Here is a 19,571-nt window from a genome sequence, read left to right as displayed (position 1 = left end):
AAGCTGCGATATTTAAAGCATCACTGGTAACAAGCGTTGGTTAAGACATCGGTGGTTTGTAAGCTCTGATGACTAGCAACTAATTGCTGCCCAGCGTGCTACGATTTCCGCATCGCGTGCATCGCTTCTTGGAACAAGACCTGTAGAACCACGCAAACAACCTGCGCATAGGACGAACATATTGATTGTTGAAACGTCTATATGCACTCGAGCAGTAGGCCTGACGAAGAACGTTTCGTTGCATTTTTCGGCCCAATTTTGTAAACTACATACAGATTAGCCCCTACTTTATCCAGGACCAGTTTTATTTAGTACTTTTATCCAGTTCGCTTGTCATTTCGGATTCGATAACCTGATCAAGCTATTTCTGGTTGCAATTTCAAGTTGGAACGTAAAAAACGTTCAATTTTAAACCTGTTCGTTCGTGTTTAGAGCTATTAAGACATCTTACGATCGACCCTACTTCTATCGCGTTAGTGGTCGTGCCCACGAAAAGAAGTATCATGTTCGCTTGTCATTCAGTTTCTCTTATCTCAACAAACCGAAACTTTGCAAGCTGTTTCTGGTTGCAATTCCAAGTTGGCTCGTGAAAACCGTTTAATTTTAAACTTGTTCGTTCGTGTTTTAGAGCCATTAAAGTATACTACCAGCGACCTACATCTATCGCGTCAGCCGTCCCAGGTGGAAAATTTTCCCCGTTTCATACATGTAATATCATCGAACTTATTTGGTTCGGACTTGGATGGGGTGCGAACTTCCGAGATTTATCATTGTGTTATGACACGAAAGGTAACACTTTCAAGCATAATTTCAAGTATGATTTTCTATGATGAATCATGCTTGAACGTCGCGTCAGAATCTCTGGTAATCCAGACATAAATTGGGATAAGTTATAGATAAATCATCCTAAATATCCATGTTTGAATCTTCTCCGAACTAATCCCCAAAAACATAAAGTAGGCATCTTATCGTATTTTTATTTTATTGAAAACGAACTTAACGACGATTCATTGTTCTGTGTCCGAATCCGCCCAAGCTTCGGTTGAAGAACCACTTGATGACAAATGGGCCTGGATTCGGCCGGCCCGCCTTCCACCCTCCCAGTCGTTCGTTTGAGATAAAACCACAATTATCTCGCCGTTGATTGTGGTGACCTTTTCATTTTTGTAGTCCGTCAGCTGAAGGACATCTGCACATATACAAAGTATTACCACATTTTGAAGTCTGGCGTGGTGTTCTTTATTTTATTCATCATATTTTATCTACTTAGCTGAGCCAGTAACACAAAAATTGCTCAACAGATTCATAAAAGGCTGGCGTTTATGCAAACAGCATGGCCATATAGCTCACTGAGGCAGTAAAAGATCCGGGCATGATTGAATCACCGCCAGTTTATGTGGCAGTGCGAAGATACCAACCGCTGAGCGCTGCGCCTCTTAGGTCATAACCTTGCCTATTACTCCCTTCGTGTCGCATCGTTTTGCGTGTGGGGCACAACAGTCAGCGTTCAAAGAGTTTTTGGTCTTGCGGCCGAAATTTCAACAACCAATGAGAAACACACTGTGTATTTACGTTTTGATTTTCAATGCATTTGGGTGGGTAAACCCAACTATCTTTTAAATGCTTTGAATTGTTCCAAGCATCTAAATAGGCAGGTTCTTGGCGACTTTGTCAAATATTGCAGTTTGAATTTTTACATTTTGGAAGCCGGCAAGTTTAAAACAATGTGCTCTAGAAGGAGACCCACACCAATAGTAGATGGTTTAAAAACCAAACAGATATGTTCAAATGGTGAAAACAAGCATTGCAACATACCGATTAGAAGGTTGTACATTTGCTGTCTTTAAATGCCTTTTTGTTGTGTTGGCGTTTGTAGCCAAGACCAGACCATGAATAAGTGACCACCAACTCCTTTTTCATGAAGAGGCGCAGAAACTCTCGAATTGTGCTGCGTAAATCTACAAACCTCAATACTTTCAATGGTTTCATTTAGTTCGTCATCATTAGCAGCAGGTTCAACCATGCTAGAATGACAATTAGATAGACTTTGTAAGTTGTTCATCTCTCCAATTTTTTGCACTAGCACATCTCCAGTAAAAGAGAGGTCAGTGCGAAGGCCAGCTATTTGGGTAAGAGACCTTCTCACATCTGCTTGTAAGCCCTTAACACAGTGCCAGATTTCTGTGTATTCAGTGCCTACTGGCAAAGAGGGGGGCAGTTTTCTAAAAAAACACTTTAGACAGATAATGTTAGACAGATAAACACAAATTTCCTGTACCGTTTTTGTGCTTTTTTTCCTGGCGAAGATATAATATCACGGGGTCGCCTAAAAGGTGATAAAGTTTGTGGACTTGCAGGTGTTACAAATGTTGGTTCATCTTCTGCTGTTGCATCAGATGTATCCGATGTTTTATACCCATTTTCCGCATATGCCTTTTTAATACAGCGAGCAAATGAATCTGAAAAATGTTAGTTGTTGTCATTCACACTTGTTTATCTTTACTATATTGCAACATAGGTGCTTGGAACTTACTGGATTGACACAGCACCTCACATTTGTATGCTTTCCAATTCTCCCCTGGAGCGACTTTGTCCCTTGCTTGCTGTTGAATATTGCCACCTGCAGGCCATTTGCATTTAGTGTCAGAAACCATCCAACTTTGATGTACCAAATCAGATTGGCCAGATGAAAACTTTACAAATACAAATTCGTTCATTTTTGCTAAATTTCTAAAAACAAAATTTTCAACTTGAGTGAATAAGTTCAATAGCAACAAACTCCGCCTTGTAAGGCAGCATAACACATTTCACAACATTACTATTCAAATTAACCACACACAAATTTTTATCTAATGGCCCCAGCCTGTAAACTCCAACAGACACAGATGAAACAGGGTATTTAAATAGTGGTCTGACATGAAGAAAATTTTGCACAATGAAACAAACTGATCCACTTTGACATGCAATAGTGCAAACTTTAGCAACACTGGTGGTCCCATATTTAATGATACAATCTGCTTTGGATTTTGTGTTAATGACACAAGAATTTAACAATGTAGCCATTTTGTAATAAGTTACAGACAAGCCTTCTGTAACATGCAAGGTAATTTCTGGGAGTGTACATTTGTATGCAGTTCCCTTTGCCTTGCCACTGTGCAGAGAATGCGTTGTTGCGACAATATTTTCATTTTGGTGAAACACAAGGCGTCCAATTTGCTGCAAGGGTCGATATCCAGACTGCAAGCAATTTTTTAAGATACCTAAATAACTTTCAAAAGGAAAACAATTAATTTTCTCCAATGACCCATAGTTTAGATAATCATCTGGTAGATGTATGAGACTGTGCACATTATAAGATACAAAACCCTTGCCATACAAAGTAATGGAATCTTTCACAAATTGTTTCAACAATTCACAACAATGGGTAACATCTTCATTTTGGGTGCATGGACTAATTAAAAAGCGCAAGGCAATGACATACTTTAAAAAGTGTTTAAAATACCTTTTTGGAAGAATTTTTTCATTTTTTAGAGTAACCATACCAACATATAGCATAAACAACCGAAATTCAGCAGCCTTCCAATATGCCAATTCTGACAATGGTCTTAATTTCCTGTTAAATGCTACTGGAACCCAGGCTTTTATCTGAAGCAATTTTTGGTTTAGTAAGGCCATTCCTTGGGATGACAATTTTCCTTGATGCTGCCTAAACAAAAGCATTTTTTCAGCATTTTTGGCTTTTTTTGCATGTAAAATTTTACCTTCGAATTCCCTTCCACCTTGAAAGGAGCCGCTTCATGACCCCAAGGCAACACAGGTGCATATAGTCCAGCACAAATCCAGTAACCATTTTAACCTTGTACTTCGCAAGGTGTGACTCTCCTTTATGGTGAGATTTGTCTTGTTGTGCTACAAAGGCATTATCAGTTCTTAGCGGACAGTTTGTTTCAAGCAAGCAGACATGGCCCGATGCAGAGTCATATTGTCCATGAACTACACATCTTTCACAACAACTATACCCTGAATGGCTCTTAATACTTTTCAATGAAGACCGTGCTGGAGCATCACACACATAAATGCCATTGCCAAGTAATGAGAATATTCTTTTTCCATTAATGATGTCGTTTTCTTTAATTTTTTTAACATCACTCAAGAAATGTTTGAGAAACAACTGAACTGGGGGCATTTCTCTATTGCTTGATTTCTCAGTGGAATAAATCCCAGCACATATTGGCCGCATTTTTGCTTTATAAATTGTCAACAGAATTGGATATAGTTTGAAGTCAGGGGAATGATTAAATAAGGGTAATCCATCAATGTTAATTAAAAGACAAAATGATATATTGCCTTCAACATCCTTGTAAAAATGTGACAACATTTTTGTAAGTGAATTAATCCAATTTGGAAAATGTACATACAGTCCATCCTCCATGGGCTCATAAGAAATGTTTGGTTTGGGAAAGAGGCCTTTATATGATTTTGGAAGCTCATCATGAATGCTATGTAAGCTTTTTAGAAGTCTGGTTATAGACATTTTTGGTACATAAACTTCAGTTAATGCCCAGCTGGTAATAATATCATTTGCATCCATTGAAAGTGTACTGTCTGAATTGTTATTTGTTCCACATGTTTACTTTATAACATACTTGAATCACTTTCTTGTTCATCAATTTCCTGCAGGTCTGCAGTGTCATTATCAGTGTCACTGGAAGAAGCATTTAAAATATTTATGCCACCAACTTCAGCAGGTCTTTGTTTATTCATCCTTTTTTTCCTCATCCATTTCTGTTTTCTTGATAAATGGTCATATGGTTTGTAATCTGTTCTTAGACTTTTACTACGAGGCATTATATCAAATGACAAGACAATTTAATGCTGCAATTTAAATCTAATAAAAACACAGATTAATTTTAATGTATTAATCACAATACATTCTCTCAACACCATAGCCACAACAGCATAAATCTGCTGTTTTCCAAACCAATCCAAACAATTTACAATTTTCGTTAGCATTATCATTTTGCTACCAACCTTGATGCCAACATCAGCTCACAACCACAAGACACAGCATGGCGTCTGCGAGCACATGGTCGCACGCAGTCCCGGATGAACTTGAAAAAAAGGCAAACGGAACAAACAATTCTCGTTGTAATACCATAGATTACTTACAACTTGTTTAGTATTCCGTAGTAATACGAACACATTAAAAGCTGCGAACCTGCGATACCGTTAAGCAAACTCTCCGATCCCGCGTTGGCAATTCCCGCCGTTTTCAAAAATTTTGAACAAAGAAAAAGACGCGCGCCGGGCGTGAATTCCCAAGAGAGTTAAAATGAGTTTTATCTAAATAATTCGATTCGCTACGCGTGATAGCTTTTCTCTTGAGCTGTTGCTCAGATAAGCAATAGTTTTTCAGCCACCAATCAAAACCGTCTTGTGGCGATTTACAAACTATCAAAATGAGTACAGTAGCAAGCTTCAAATAATGATTATTATTTGCAAACAGTAGCCTATGCGTATAATGATTGGAAATAGGCTACGCTTACTAAATGTCTAGCAGAAGTTTCTTGGTTAAAATTAATCAAAGAGCTGATTCAAAAACACACACGGAAACAGTAACAAACATTGCCCGGAAACCAAAACTTTACCACGATTGTAACAATTTCGCGCTAGAAGGTTTCAACGAAATCCTAAAATAATTGGTAAAAATTGCACACTTTCTTCTGCACGGATATGTCAACTTTGTTGACCAATAGTTCAAGTTGTTCAAGGAAACTTCAAGCCTAATTCATGTTAAGTATTCGTTAAAAGTCCAGATATCGGAAGATACATGGCTTGTTAGCTATATTCCAAGGATATATCCTTGATTTTTGTTTGAAATATCGGTGAAAAAGCCAACACGTGATATCCTAACATAACCCGAGTTTAACACAAGTAAAATCATACATAATATTGGGATAACACACGGAAAAAGTTTGCCTGGGGTCGTGCCCACGCAAATAAGTATCATGTTCGCTTGTCATTTCGGTTTTTGCTTAACTGAACAAACTGAAACTTTGCAAGCTGTTTCTGGTTGCAATTTTAAGTTGGCTCGTGGAAACCGTTTAATTTTAAACTTGTTCGTTCGTGGTTTAGAGCCATTAAAAAGTAAACTAAGAGCGACCTACGTCTATCGTGTTAGTGTTCGTGCCCACGAAAAGAAGTATCATGTTCGGTTGTCATTTCTGTTTCGCTTAACTGAACAAACTGAAACTTTGCAAGCTGTTTCTGGTTGCAATTCTGAGTTGGCTCGTGAAAAGCAGACTGTTTCCATAAACTAATGGTTGCATGTTGTTTTACACAAACTCAAACGCTAAAGATGGTAGAATCTAATCCCCACTGTAGTACTGTTTTAAAACCAGCCTGACAGTACAGAAATTTGGCATGTGAGATATGTATGAAACACAGTGGTTCTGATTGCCTTTGGGAGTATTTTAAATTTTTTGATTTACTTTTTGTCCAAGTGTAATCAGTATCTGCATGCAGATGCAACGCATATTAAAGCAGCACACAAGTAAAACTAAAGCAGTGAGCACAATGTCTCCTATACCTTTAAACTTTACTGCACTAGCCCTTTACGTGGTATACCTTCCTTTTTACTATAACCGCACCACACACAAAGAAGGATAAACTTGTCATCATCAACAACATACAACACATTTTGGATTACAGTATAATCCTCTACCGCTACCTTGTGTTAGCTGTGGTGAATTTGTAGCACTATTACCTTTAATTAACATGTGCACTATTCGAATACTTAATTTTGACACACCTACGTGCACTTATAATAGATTCGTTTGCAATGAATGTATTGTGTATCGTTACCAACGATATTTATTGGTGTTGAGTTTGATTGGTTTACTTTATCACTTTTACTTTCATATTATTGTTGAGTATGAATGGTTTACTGTATCACTTATACCTTTTCGGCCGTATACTTTGTTTTGCTACACATTATTCACCTATTTGTTTTACACTGTAATAGTTGCTTTTTCTTTGTTTGTATGATCGTCCTTTCCTGTCATTAAATTACGCTGGATTGTTCTTATCGTTACCCGGTCGTCACGTGATTGCTTCTTGAGCAAATAGAAAAGAAGGTCAGTCTTCCTCTCGGCGCCGTGCGAATTACATCGTATGCTCTCTTGGTGTGTTGCACTGGCGTTTACTTTGAATTAAGTGGAATTTGTCGATATCGGAAGTACGAGTTGTTTTATGCATATATCTTTTATCGTTTTACCTAAACAAGGCGCCCCATAGTGAAACCAGCTTGTGGTCTCTCTTTGGCTTAGTGTTGAGCCGTTAATTGCAGGGTTACAAGATATAGAATTAGACGTAATGGGTCGATTAGAATTTAATATCGCCACTCGAAAGATCTTTTAGCCGAATTCCCAAAAATGCCGAAATAATTCCATAGTGAGCTTTTCAAAAACAGTCAAGTTGTTACAGGATTACGCGACGACACTGTATTGGTTCAGTTTAAATCATCTGCATTTGCCATGGTTTGCACCGTTAAGCTCAAAGTAGACCACAGTGTGTTCGGATGTATATGGGAAACCTAAATTATACGAAGCATTTTATTTGAGAGGCACCATTGGTAATGTTGATGTTGCTGAAGCGATTTTTAGTAAATGTACATTGTCTGCGTCTTGTTTTAACACAGTGTATCGAAAAGAACCGCTAATGACTCATGTTAGATACATATAATACGCAATTAACTCAGTTAGATATAGCGGCATCTTTACACAGGATAAGCGACACTGTTTTGATCCGGTTGAACCACCTGCATTGTGTTACGGGGCTTGCGGTGTTTCCGGCTGTAAGTCTTAATTAGGCCACTGTATGTTATAAAGCGGAGGAGGAAACCCGCTTGACGCATACGAAGGTTTTTAGTAGAGATGTAGCATTATATTACCAGCTCTGTCGAAAGCAAATGTATTTAGTTGTAAGAGGCTTGATTACCTTTTATACTGTTAAATTAGCATTTTAGTGATGTGTTTAAAAACATTTGCATTTGCCCAACGTAATTGAAAGATTTGGGTGTAAAATTGATATTTTTTGTTATATTCTGGTCATATATTCGCAGTTGATACTTACAGTCAGTCATTAAAAAAAGAGGTAAAAAATTTCTATTCGACTCCCCAAGTTTGCTCTTTTTGTCTGCTCGATGAGTCTGTTACACAAAGGTAAGTGGTTTCAAAGTTTTGTTTTGTCAAAAAAGATGTCCAGTTTAAAGTGTAGTTCATATCATTTAGATCTAAGTGCATAAAATAATTTTGTTATTCGCCGTTAAGAATGTATATATTTATAAATGAAGACCGCAACATAAAAATAAATCTCCTAAATATATACTTCCCAGGCACCATAAAAATGTTGCGCCATATGCTGCCGTGATAAACCTAATGTTTAGTCTTGTGAATATCAGCTAGTAGATGAGTCTCATTTATTTCACACAATAGCCATAAGACACACGTGAGTTCTATTTTGTTATATCTCGAGTTGCCTATCTTGAACTAAAGTGAAAAGCCACTGCATTTTATATGGTGAGAAATATCTTCCTCAAAAGACTAGTTAATGAATTGAGTATAGTATACCCAAGATACATGAAATCAAGCGATCTACAACGTAAATACGAAATGCACAGTGGAGTGGAGTACTGCAAACTCGTACACTTTATATAATATACAAAGACGAGCCAGCAATAATTGAAGAGAGAGAGAAATGCATTTACTCGATGGAAGAAGTGGTCAGTTACACTTGATTTGGCACCGATTACGGACTCACGTGTTAAAGACGGACTCACGTGTTAAAGACGTTGACCTGAAAAAAACAAAGATCATTCACCTAGAGATGCTGATTGGACAAATGCGCTTTATCTGCTTAACCGAACATAAATGGGATGAGGGTTCCGAGCGTTCATGACGTTTGGTGGTTGTTTGTGTGACAAATTCTTGTTGCTTATTTCAAATGTTCTTTTGACGTATATACCGTGTCATTTTAAAAAATGACGTAACACCTAGCTAAAATAACGTTACTAGGGCGCCCATGCACGGCAAGAAAATTATGTTTCATAGCATAAAGCAGAAAAAAATGTCTCCTCAAATTACATGTCACTGCAGCGCAGTGTGACGTCATATTTTGTAACTGATGTGGAATGTTCGAGTTAAGTTTATTTAGTTTTTTTCAAATAAACATAGCGACACAATAGCACCAAAACAATCACCAAGCCGGAAATTCGAAACGTTTCAAGCGCAAAACAACGAAGAGAACAATTGGTAGATAATGTCTAAACGCCACACCTTATTAAAAGGCGTTATTTAACTGCGGCTCACGTGGAATGAAGGTTGGCGCATGGTAAACACGGCTGGGAGGAACCTTGATGTTTTTAGTCGAACAAATAACGAATAAAAGGATGTGCTAATTTTAAAATACTCTATTCTAAAAAAACACTTACAAAATTAAAAAAAAAATTCTTATTACCGTTACACTTTCATTTGCTAATTTGCACATACCTTAAGGTAAAAATTTTGTTTGTTTCGACAAACATGGTTTGTTGTGTCGTGCTATATATTAAACGAAACAAACTTTCAAGAGACGACCTCTATTCCAGTTTTTGATGACTAATTTTAGATCTTGTTGTTACATCTTTTGTTTAATTTTGCAGTTGGGGATTCTCAGTGCATCCGCGGGCGTTTGGTGAGCGGTCAGTTTGCACGAACCATTCCACCGGATTGCGACACATTTACTTCAAGTTTTACTCATAATCTGGGATCCACTCGAATAGTGGCCCGTTACCTTTCCGGTTTCCTAGCTCAAAACAACTACTGTGAGGTATCCTAAATCTTAAACTTTAGCCATTAGTCCTTAAACCTTTTACCGCAGGTTTACGAGGGCAATGACGACTCGGGTAAATTGGCTGGAATCATAACTGGTGGAGGGGAGTCCTTTCCTGTAATACTTAGAACCCCATCTGCCTATGTGAATTGTTTGACGAATCTCACCACGACTGCTGTCGTTTTGATTATTCACGATGGTAAGTCAGATTATATTGATTTGACACTTGCACTTTGTGGACTTTTGCAGTTAGTTCGAATTCCATCGCAAACTAGATTTTTCCAGTCAATGCCATGTTATACGTAAAGGATTTAAAACCAGTTTAATTCAGAACCACGGAAAAATTAGGTTTCTACCTGAGCAACAAGTACAAACGTTTCTAGCTGAGCAACAAGTACAAACGAAGCCCAATAATTTAAAAAAAGTATAACCTCGCCACATGTGGCAGTGTTGAAGTTCTGTTTCTTAAATTCTTCGTTTAAAGAATAGAATAGAATGAATTAGAGTAAAATAAAATTTGTAACACGAGCAATTAAAAATTTACATGGCACACGAAAAATAATTCCTACAGACAAGTTAATAATTCCTACAGACAAGTTAGACCAGACATGGGCAAACTACGGCCCGCGGGCCAAATCTGGCCCGCGATGTCTTAAATCTGGCCCACGAGATGTTTGTGTAAACTAGTGCATCATAAACCAATCAATTAATTTCTTTTAACGTTTATAATGCTACAATAAGACAAACTTCAACCCACACGCATTAATACGTATTGTTAGAGCTTCTTTTATTGTTTCGTCACAGCACATGCATTGTGAATGATTTGTTTGTTCCAACACCTAACAGTACCTCTGTTCTAGTCTAGCAAGGTTGCTTAACTTTAAAAGAATTCAGCTAGAGCACAACCTGCAGTCGTAGGGCCGCGGACGCTCTTTTACGAGGCCGCGCAAATGTTTGTTAAAATGTAGTTAAAGGCGGCAGTACACGCGCACCGTGGATTTTTAGCTGTTTGAAGCAAATATGGAATTAGTGCAAAAAAGTATTGTAATCACATTGTAATTTTGTCAATTGTAATCACATTGTAATTTTGTAACTCGTAGTTGCAGAACTGAGCTAAATCATATTAGAAAAACGAAAAATGAGTGTATCAAAAATACGAAAAGTCGATACAGAGAGCAGAGCATTCAAATCAGAATGGACGGCGAAATATTTTTTTACAGATGTTGGATCAACTGCTGTTTGTCTGATATGCCAAAAAAACGTTGCGGTGTTGAAGGAGTACAACATCCGCCGCCATTATAATGCCAACCATCCTAATTATCTTAGCAGTCATTCCAATGAACAGCGAAAAGCTACTGCCCAGAAATTAGCCACAAATTTTCGTCTCCAACAAAATTCTCTGTTTCAGCAAAGTGCAACTCAGGCGTCATTAATGAAGGTAAGCTTTTTGTTGGCTTTCAAGTTAGCAAAAGCAAGCAAGTCATTCTCCGACGGAGAATTTTTAAAAGAGTGCATGGTAGAAACAGCAGGTCTTTTGTGCCCGGATACTAAAAGCAAATATGAACAAATTAGCTTATCACGAAGGACAGTAACTCGTCGTGTAGAATTGATTGACGAGCACTTGGCCAGCAAATTGAGAAGAGTAGCAAATTCATTTTTGTTTTATTCATTAGCACTGGATGAAAGCAATGATATAAAAGTCATCGCTCAGCTTTTGATTTTTATCCGAGGAATTAATGACAAATTCGAGACAACAGAAGAGTTGTTGGCGATGGAATCGATAAAGGGGCAAACACGAGGAGAAGACTTGTTTAACAAAGTGTCTGGTGTTATTGAAAGACACAAACTACCTTGGAGCAAACTTGTGAATGTCACTACAGATGGATCGCCAAACTTGACAGGAAAAAACGTCGGGCTGTTAAAAAGACTACAGGATAAGATGAAAGAGGAAAATCCAGAGCTGGATATAACTTTTTTGCACTGCATTATCCACCAGGAGGCTCTATGTAAGTCTGTATTGCGGCTTGATCATGTGGTTAAGCCAGTGGTTAAACTTATCAACTACATAAAAGCAAAAGGTCTTCATCATCGTCAGTTTATCAAGTTTCTCAAGGAAATCGATTCTGATCACCAAGATTTACTTTACCATTCTCGTGTGCGCTGGTTAAGTTTGGGGAAAGCATGTAAACGCGTTTGGGAATTGAAAGACGCGATTAGCTCTTTTTTGGAATTAATCGAAAAAAATGAAGATTTTCCTGAACTAAAAGACAGAGAGTGGTTGTGTGATTTTGCTTTTGCCTGGGACATACTTTCACACATGAATGAGCTGAACACAAAGCTGCAAGGGAAAGATAACCTTGCTCACCAATTGTACACAAACGTGAGGGCCTTCAAAGCTAAATTGACTCTATTTTCAGAACAAATATCAAACAGTTCTTTCGTGCATTTTCCCATGCTGGCGTCGACGGAACTGGCCGCAAATAATACCATAAAATATAGTAAATTACTTGATGACCTGCATACAGAATTTTCCCGTCGATTTCTTGATTTTGAAAAACTCCAAAAATCATTTGAGATAGTGTCATCCCCATTTTCACAAACAGCACCACACGAGTTACAGTTGGAATTAATCGACCTTCAATGCGACTATATTATAAAAGAGAATTTCAACGCTATGAAGCTAAACGAGTTTTACGCTTCACTAAATGATGCCAGGTTTCCCAAAATTCGAGAGTTGGCTCAAAGGATGTTAGTTTTGTTTGGGTCCACATATATTTGTGAACAGACGTTTAGCCTAATGAACTTTAACAAATCTAGTCACAGATCTCAGTTAACTGATACTCACCTTGGATCTGTTTTAAGAATTGCAACAACAAAACTAACCCCAAATTTTGAGGCTTTAGCAAATGATAATGTAATGTAGTTATTTGAGATCTGTGGCTAAACTTGTTTAAGTTCATTAGGCAAAATGTTCATGTAATTTTTCGCAAACAAAAGTATGCATTTCACATGACATGCCGTGCTAGTACAGCAAAAAACGCTTCATAACTTAACATTACGATAGTTTCTTCAAAATAAAGAGGCATGTTTTGTCAATTTACTCTGATCTTTACACAATAGATTATTTTGCAATCTACCACGATCTTTTTTTTTTGTACGAGGAAGCACGCATTGATTTGTAGCCACTTCGGATGTGTACGTTTATTGGTTTGGATAGTTTGGAAAATAAACTTCGTGGTGTTACTTTTTGACTCTTTACGTCAGTTAGATTTAAAAGGGTATGTACATGAAAGCATCATAATATTTTCATCAGCGAGCTGTAAATGTTATTGGGTCTCGTTAGTTGTTACAGTACGTACGGACAAAGGTAAAGAGAGACACTAGCAAAAAAACTGTAAACCGCTAAGCGGAACCACGACTCGACTTTGTTATCATGCACAGTGAAGGCAGGATGCGCTGCACCGCCACACACTACGCCAGTTGTAGTTTTACCCCCGTTATAAACATATTTATACTAACACAGTCATTTGGCCCGTGTAACATTTTTGAAAAAAATTCTGGCCCGTTTGTCAAAAAGCGTGCCCACCCCTGAGTTAGACTAAGCTTTACGACAGAGCACCGATACCTCTTTGATACGGTATATATCCCAAAGTGCTGACAGTTGGGACTATTTGGTTGCGGTAGGGCATTACCATTTAAAATTCAACAAAACTCCACCTTCCCCCCCATTAGCTGCCAAATTAATAATTTAACTCTATGCGCCACCTATCCTAGTTTCGCTGAATGAATGGGGCACATTTAACTAATCACGTGACTTTGTAATTCAGATACGCAACTCACTGCCTTAAGTACTGTACAGTAGGTATCATTTTAAAAGTGAGAGACTGAGACTGGGCTAAGGTTAGGAACTAAATTTAAGTTAGGAACTAAGTTCTTTGGTTGATTTTATTGCTATAATTATCTTTAAAGCCCCATCATAACCCTAATAGATCTAATCGTCAGTGTTGTTACACAAATGCACTTGAAATATTCGCGTATGCCTTTTGCGACACCTGGCGGTATGTAGAACTTTTTCTCGTGTGATTTCTTGTGTTAATAGATTTTCTAAATGTAGCAAGATCAACCGAGCGTCCAAACCCGACCCAAAACGAAAACTCCTTTCTAACTTTTCCGATATACTCAGGGTACACGAAGTAAAGTTAAACTTAATGACCCCTAATTACATTTTAGCTGAAACGTGTGGAGAAAATGTTACTGGCACAGTGTATCATTTAATGTCACCTAACTTTCCAAGTAATTACCAAAACAACGCTGACTGTGTGTGGAGATTTGAACTTGAAGAAATGACGTCCTTTGTGTTTCAATTTTCCTCTTTAGTCACTGAAATTGATGCTGACGTTCTGTTTGTGAGTTGACTGTTACTTACATCAATGTCATGAAATTAAAGTAGTTTACCTCGCCAGCACATCCTGGTAACAAATTTGTTAACTTTAACGACTTTACTTGTTGCCAATGATGAACACAGGTTAATGTATGCTATATTAATGTAAACGGTGATTTTAAGTCCTGGGTTCAAACTGATTTTTTCCCATTATTTCGACTACTTTTGAACCAGTCCCCATAGTGTCTTTCTAATGTATACCATAATAATGTAAAAGGGTTTTTTATTCCTTATGATTGCAACAATTAACAGATTATAATCTATTCATCTATAACTATATTTCTTATGGAAAACATTTACATTCGTGATAATATTCCTATACTCAAAGGCAGTTGTTCTAAGTTATTTTGTTTGCTAAAGCATTACCAGGATTTTGGGCTGTGATGATCTAAATTGTATATATTGTCTAGTTTAAGGACGAAAATGACAATGTACGAAGTCTTACTGGGGATCAAGGAGCACAAAACGTTCGAATTAATTCTACAATTCTCACTGTTTTGTTCGTCAGCGATGGCAATGTAACTTCAATGGGATTTAATGCAACCGTCATTCTTAAAGGTGACTTATTTGTTTTTTTCCAAGTGGGAATATCAGGTTTTATCTATCACGCTTCTCTGACTATTCCACCAAGTTTCTGACTTATAGATTTTTAAACAGCATTATAGAACCTTATTTAACATTACATACCTTGTATAACGTGAATGATAGAGTTTGACTACCCAAATTAATTACACTGGCATTTTTAGCCACCAATCAACGAATATATCCTAGATATAGTCGCGTAAAAATTACCAGATGACGTACTACAATTTTGCCCTAAAGACGTATGTAAACTGGGACTCAAAAAGCTTCTCTTAAATCACCTTGCAGGTTTGCCAACCATCACTTTAGAGCCGCCGCCATCCGTTGAATGCAGAGAACAAAATTTGACTATTACGTAAGTTGTAGATTTTTTATTTAAATCGCTTTGTTATAATGTGTCATGTTAAACGTACTCATACCTTTGTCTTAAAAAAGTTGCAAATGTAGCTTAGTATTATCTGTGCAAATCAACCTCTAAACAAATGTCCTCAATCCAATATCAACTACTCTGTTCAGACAGTACGGGATATGCAACTGACTGATTCTCTTTTATGATTAAAAAAAATATCCAATTAATTAAATTTTTGCAGAGTAACACCTCAAGAACGACAAACACTTGATTATGAACTTGGTGACACACTTTATATCGCATTGGACCGGGAAACTCCCCTTTCACAACTCAATGACAACTACAAGGTCACGGGGTCAGATCCGGTGTTCGTGTTTGACTTGGGGGAGTGTGAAGCTATCTATAAGGTAACATGCGATAGTTTGTCGCCATACGGGTTATTTATTGGCATTGCAGCAATTATTTTTGCACTCAGTGATGATGTGACACCATATATTTACCGTTATTGTTCTTCTGGAGTTTTTGACATGTATTTGCAAAATGAGAACGATATGGTGTCGGTGTCTTTCCGGATCTGGAGATTCCTAGCTCCATCTACTGATCCGATTCAACGTGACGTTCAAAACATGCTTAATGTGACTTGTCTTTTCAACGCCGACAGTCTTCTCTCGTCTTCCAATGTTAAACTACATATCGAGTAAGGATACTATACCAAGATATGTCACTTGACACATGCTACCTGTCACATGTCATATGGCAATAAAGTTTCAAATAAGAAATAAACAGCTGAATACATTGTTTCAATAAGGAATAAACAGTATATAAGTTAACGCTGCCAGGCATAATATCAAGTTTGTAGAGCTCTTCTGGCAAAGGAATAAACAGCTGAATACACTGTTGTGATGCAGACATTTTCAGTAAGTAGTTTATGTCTAAATCTTTCAAACTTTGCGCAGATCTGTTGAAACTTCGGCTGAAAATACAGGAACCTTTGATGTCTCTAAGTCTTTTCACCAATGAACATTTCAACGAGAGCTTGCCCGAGGAAGTCACTGTGCCTAGCTACATTTTTGCTGAAGTTAAACTTAATGAGATTTCAGCAAGCAATGACGACTTCATTGTTCAGGTACGTAGAAAACAGACAAAGGTTTAGGCGCCAATAATGTTGCCATGTAAATCACATTACGCCAGGCCCGTTGAAGGTGTAATACCGAATCACCCTGTCACCAAGCAATCTTATATGGCCAGGTGCAGGCTCCAGCCTGAGATGGAAATCGAACCCCCGTCAGTCTTCCTGGGACTTGCGCTCTAACAACTGTAGCGGTCACGTGCTTTCCAACCATCATTTTGGCATTTTGGTTTGGCTAAGCATTAAGTAATGGAAAATTTTAACTTTGCAACCATGACTTTTCGTTCCATGGAATTTATATGCTGCTTTTGCGACATATGGTATCGAGCGGTGTAACTTCACTGTTCCATGTGTTCTCATGATTCAGTAACTATTGGAAGCACATATTCAGTGTCGTTGTTACATGTTCCCGTCTTCCTCATATGTTCCAACAGCCTGACCATAAGACAGGCTGTTGCGTAAACCGGATGTTTCGAAATAGTTGTGCAATCCATTGCAGCGCTGCAAATCTTTGCAAGCGTTTAACTTAAACAAACTAATAACTGATGTGAGTAAAAGAAGGTACTGTTCTGGAATGATCGCACGAAAAACGAGTATCAGTTTAAAAGCCAATGTTTATCGTTGATCTTTCTCTTTTCCATCGTATCCTTTCCTTGAGATAAATGAGACTTGATGTGTGTTGCGTAACCAGAATAAAAGACAAGAACTAAATTGATCTTTTGTGGATCATGTCGGCTCTAAGCAGCAAGCGTTAAGAATCGTAATAATGAACTTACTCGCTACTGCAGACGACCGATACGAGCCACGAGAAGCAGAAGAGTTAACAAGCTTTCAAGTAAACAATAACACGCGAGCACGGGCGAGCACGCTCGTCACCGCACAACTGAGCTACGAAAGCTCAGTGGTGAAACCGTCCAATGTCAAATATTTAGCTCTGTTTTTGCCTCGAATGCTGCACATTTTCAACACGTCTGGCGTACTAAGATTTTAAATTATAAGTGTAGGGTCGCTGGTCTGCACAAACACTTGAGGGCTGATCCCAGTTATGAATTTGTGCTTCCAGATGTAGTACTACAATTTTGCATTAAACATGTCATAAAATTTTAAAACATTTTGTTGTATCACATACGATGTGTATAAAATCATCATCATAATCATCATATTTATTTTCAGTTGCGTATAAGGTTATTGCATTTAAATATAATATAATAGGCAAGCAACTGTTAGATGGCGAAGAGACCATAACGGTCATCAAGTCAGCCATTCGTTTGTGTTTGAAAAACAACTTTTGCAACTGGGATTTCGACATTTAAATCATTATGCTATGTTCAAATAATTTTAAACTGTATTGAAAAACAGATTGTTTTCGTTTTTTTCGCATGATTTAAATGCAACTTACAATCTAAGTATGATTTTTGTACACAGCTCGAAGAATGTTGGGCAACACGTGTTAAAAACTCAAGTGGTTTACCGAGTTACCAGATTGTACAAAGCGGGTGAGTTTACTAACATTTGACCACTATTTTTGATCGTTATTTACTACGTTCCTCTTTAATATATGTATTTATACATTTTTTTATTATTGTAATAACTAAGACAAAAAAATGGTAGATACAAGTAAGCACAAATGAACAAACAGGTAAACGCTACGTAAAGATGGTCAATTGGAGGCCAAACCACTCAACTAAGCACTCTGCACATTTTTTTCTTTCAGTGGCAATAATCCCAACTGTTTCATTATTTTATCAAATCGTTAATACATGTGTTCACAGTGTATTTTGTAAATATTTACATTGGTACATCACAAATCGGGCACATGAAAAAGTACAATTTAATAATGGTGCAACAGAACTGTGGATATGTGTTCCAAATAAACATGTCGCTACAATCGGTATAATAATACAGTATACAGTAAACATTGCAAGCAGTCCAAGAAGTAACATTTTCCAATAGAGGGCGACAGTTTGCAAGCGCGGAACTATATTTTTGTAACCTGATTTTTAAATCTTAGGTGCGATGCGCCACCCAGTGGAGGCGAGGCTGCCAACGCAAAGATGTTGATGCGAAATTACGAATCGAACTTTGCAACTTTCAAGCTGATGAGCTTTGTGTGGACAAATTTCACCGATGCAGAACAGTTTATCTACATCCACTGCGACGTCACCATCTGTCAAAATTCAACTGGACAATGCCCTGGACAGGTGAGCTGAGATGATAATATTTCTCTCCAAACAAGAGACACAAGGGAAGACTGTTCACCGATTTAATAGTTTACTTTCACAAACCTTAAGTTGTTTGTCACTGACATCTTTCAGACAGACTCGATGTGTTTAAGTTTATTTCAAGTTTTAAACTAAAACACCTAAATCCATGATGCAATAACTTTGGGGCATTAATGTATTTGCAGACATGTGGAGGTGTAGGACGAAGATCTGTTGACAACAATGGACGCAACCAACGACTTTCTGCAGGACCTGTGCGCATCTTACAAACTACCAAGTACTTGCTTGTGCAAGGTAACAACGCAATAACTAAAATGCCTTTTATCCTACTTTCAAAATCTTATTTTAATGTGCTATTTCCAATACCTGCGTTCATAGGCGAACATCAGTTTTACTAAATACGCAACCAAAGTTACTGGCAAAATTTGTTTCCTTTTTATCTTTGAAAGTGAGGAAGTTGTTATATTGATAAATGCTTGGCCCTTTTTTGTTTAACTCATGTTGCATGTAGACGCCGTTGTATGCTGCTCGATTCGGTAAAGCTTTAGTTACAGGTCTGGTGTACGATAGTATTTGTATGTAGTATTGTTGACCAACACAAGGGTTTAGTTAAGTGCAGGTTTTTGTAATAAACTTGCCCTCACACAAGTATATATATATCTAAGTTAAACATTTTTTATTGCAGACACCTCGGGAGTTAGGGTTCAAGCAAATGAAGTAGCTGGCAACATCTTCAACTTGGGATGTTTATTCTTCTGGCTGCTGTAATTATTGGAGCTGGTTACCTTCTATGGAACAAAATTGCCCTAAACGCAACATCTAAACAAATCCGTCTGTAGATAGAAGTTTTTACGTATACTCAAGATTGTTATGTGTTTGCATTCTAAAATTTGTCATTGGGAATTTTATTGGGTAACACACTCTTTGTCGTACATATAATGTAAACGCTCAAACCGTACGTAAAGTACGTTTTGTATT

General features: G+C 37.6%; 4 protein-coding genes and 1 long non-coding RNA gene across 7 annotated transcripts; 2 read left to right on the top strand and 3 right to left on the bottom strand.

Annotated features, from left to right (window-relative positions):
- Positions 1-965: 965 nt before the first annotated feature.
- Positions 966-1,954, bottom strand: LOC145218378 (uncharacterized). The gene is made up of 2 exons (XR_013857581.1): positions 1,816-1,954; positions 966-1,189 (listed from the first exon to the last, which is right to left on the bottom strand). It is a non-coding gene; the product is annotated as an uncharacterized LOC145218378 (long non-coding RNA).
- Positions 1,844-2,717, bottom strand: LOC145219704 (uncharacterized). Its single transcript, XM_080087028.1, has 3 exons — positions 2,534-2,717; positions 2,279-2,459; positions 1,844-2,222 (listed from the first exon to the last, which is right to left on the bottom strand). Exons 1-3 carry the CDS (start codon positions 2,715-2,717, stop codon positions 1,844-1,846), a joined length of 744 nt encoding a protein of 247 aa, XP_079943154.1.
- A 5-nt stretch (positions 2,718-2,722) lies between these two features.
- LOC145218362 (uncharacterized) lies at positions 2,723-6,029 on the bottom strand. 2 transcript variants are annotated; one of them, XM_080085771.1, is made up of 3 exons: positions 4,647-6,029; positions 3,762-3,909; positions 2,723-3,706 (listed from the first exon to the last, which is right to left on the bottom strand). In XM_080085771.1, exons 1-3 carry the CDS (start codon positions 4,846-4,848, stop codon positions 2,746-2,748), a joined length of 1,311 nt encoding a protein of 436 aa, XP_079941897.1. In that variant the 5' UTR covers positions 4,849-6,029; the 3' UTR covers positions 2,723-2,745. The 2 variants fall into 2 exon arrangements, with proteins under 2 accessions (XP_079941897.1, XP_079941896.1); XM_080085770.1 differs by lacking the exon at positions 4,647-6,029 and having other exon boundaries at positions 3,762-4,599.
- A 1,603-nt stretch (positions 6,030-7,632) lies between these two features.
- Positions 7,633-15,777, top strand: LOC145218360 (general transcription factor II-I repeat domain-containing protein 2-like). 2 transcript variants are annotated; one of them, XM_080085763.1, is made up of 8 exons: positions 7,633-8,222; positions 9,701-9,867; positions 9,919-10,069; positions 14,101-14,276; positions 14,722-14,869; positions 15,182-15,248; positions 15,484-15,649; positions 15,718-15,777. In XM_080085763.1, exons 1-8 carry the CDS (start codon positions 8,204-8,206, stop codon positions 15,718-15,720), a joined length of 897 nt encoding a protein of 298 aa, XP_079941889.1. In that variant the 5' UTR covers positions 7,633-8,203; the 3' UTR covers positions 15,721-15,777. The 2 variants fall into 2 exon arrangements, with proteins under 2 accessions (XP_079941889.1, XP_079941888.1); XM_080085762.1 differs by lacking the exons at positions 14,101-14,276; positions 14,722-14,869; positions 15,182-15,248; positions 15,484-15,649; positions 15,718-15,777 and adding an exon at positions 11,091-13,113 and having other exon boundaries at positions 7,635-8,222.
- A 109-nt stretch (positions 15,778-15,886) lies between these two features.
- Positions 15,887-19,565, top strand: LOC145218372 (uromodulin-like). The gene is made up of 6 exons (XM_080085780.1): positions 15,887-15,939; positions 16,199-16,368; positions 17,797-17,867; positions 18,383-18,572; positions 18,779-18,887; positions 19,279-19,565. The coding sequence occupies exons 1-6, from the start codon at positions 15,921-15,923 to the stop codon at positions 19,359-19,361; spliced, it is 642 nt and encodes a 213-aa protein (XP_079941906.1). The 5' UTR covers positions 15,887-15,920; the 3' UTR covers positions 19,362-19,565.
- Positions 19,566-19,571: the final 6 nt, after the last annotated feature.

Source organism: Phallusia mammillata, chromosome 3, assembly GCF_965637545.1.
Source record: "Phallusia mammillata chromosome 3, kaPhaMamm4.hap1.1, whole genome shotgun sequence".
In the NCBI taxonomy this organism is placed as follows: domain Eukaryota; kingdom Metazoa; phylum Chordata; class Ascidiacea; order Phlebobranchia; family Ascidiidae; genus Phallusia; species Phallusia mammillata.
This window is presented reverse-complemented; position numbering and strand designations above follow the sequence as displayed.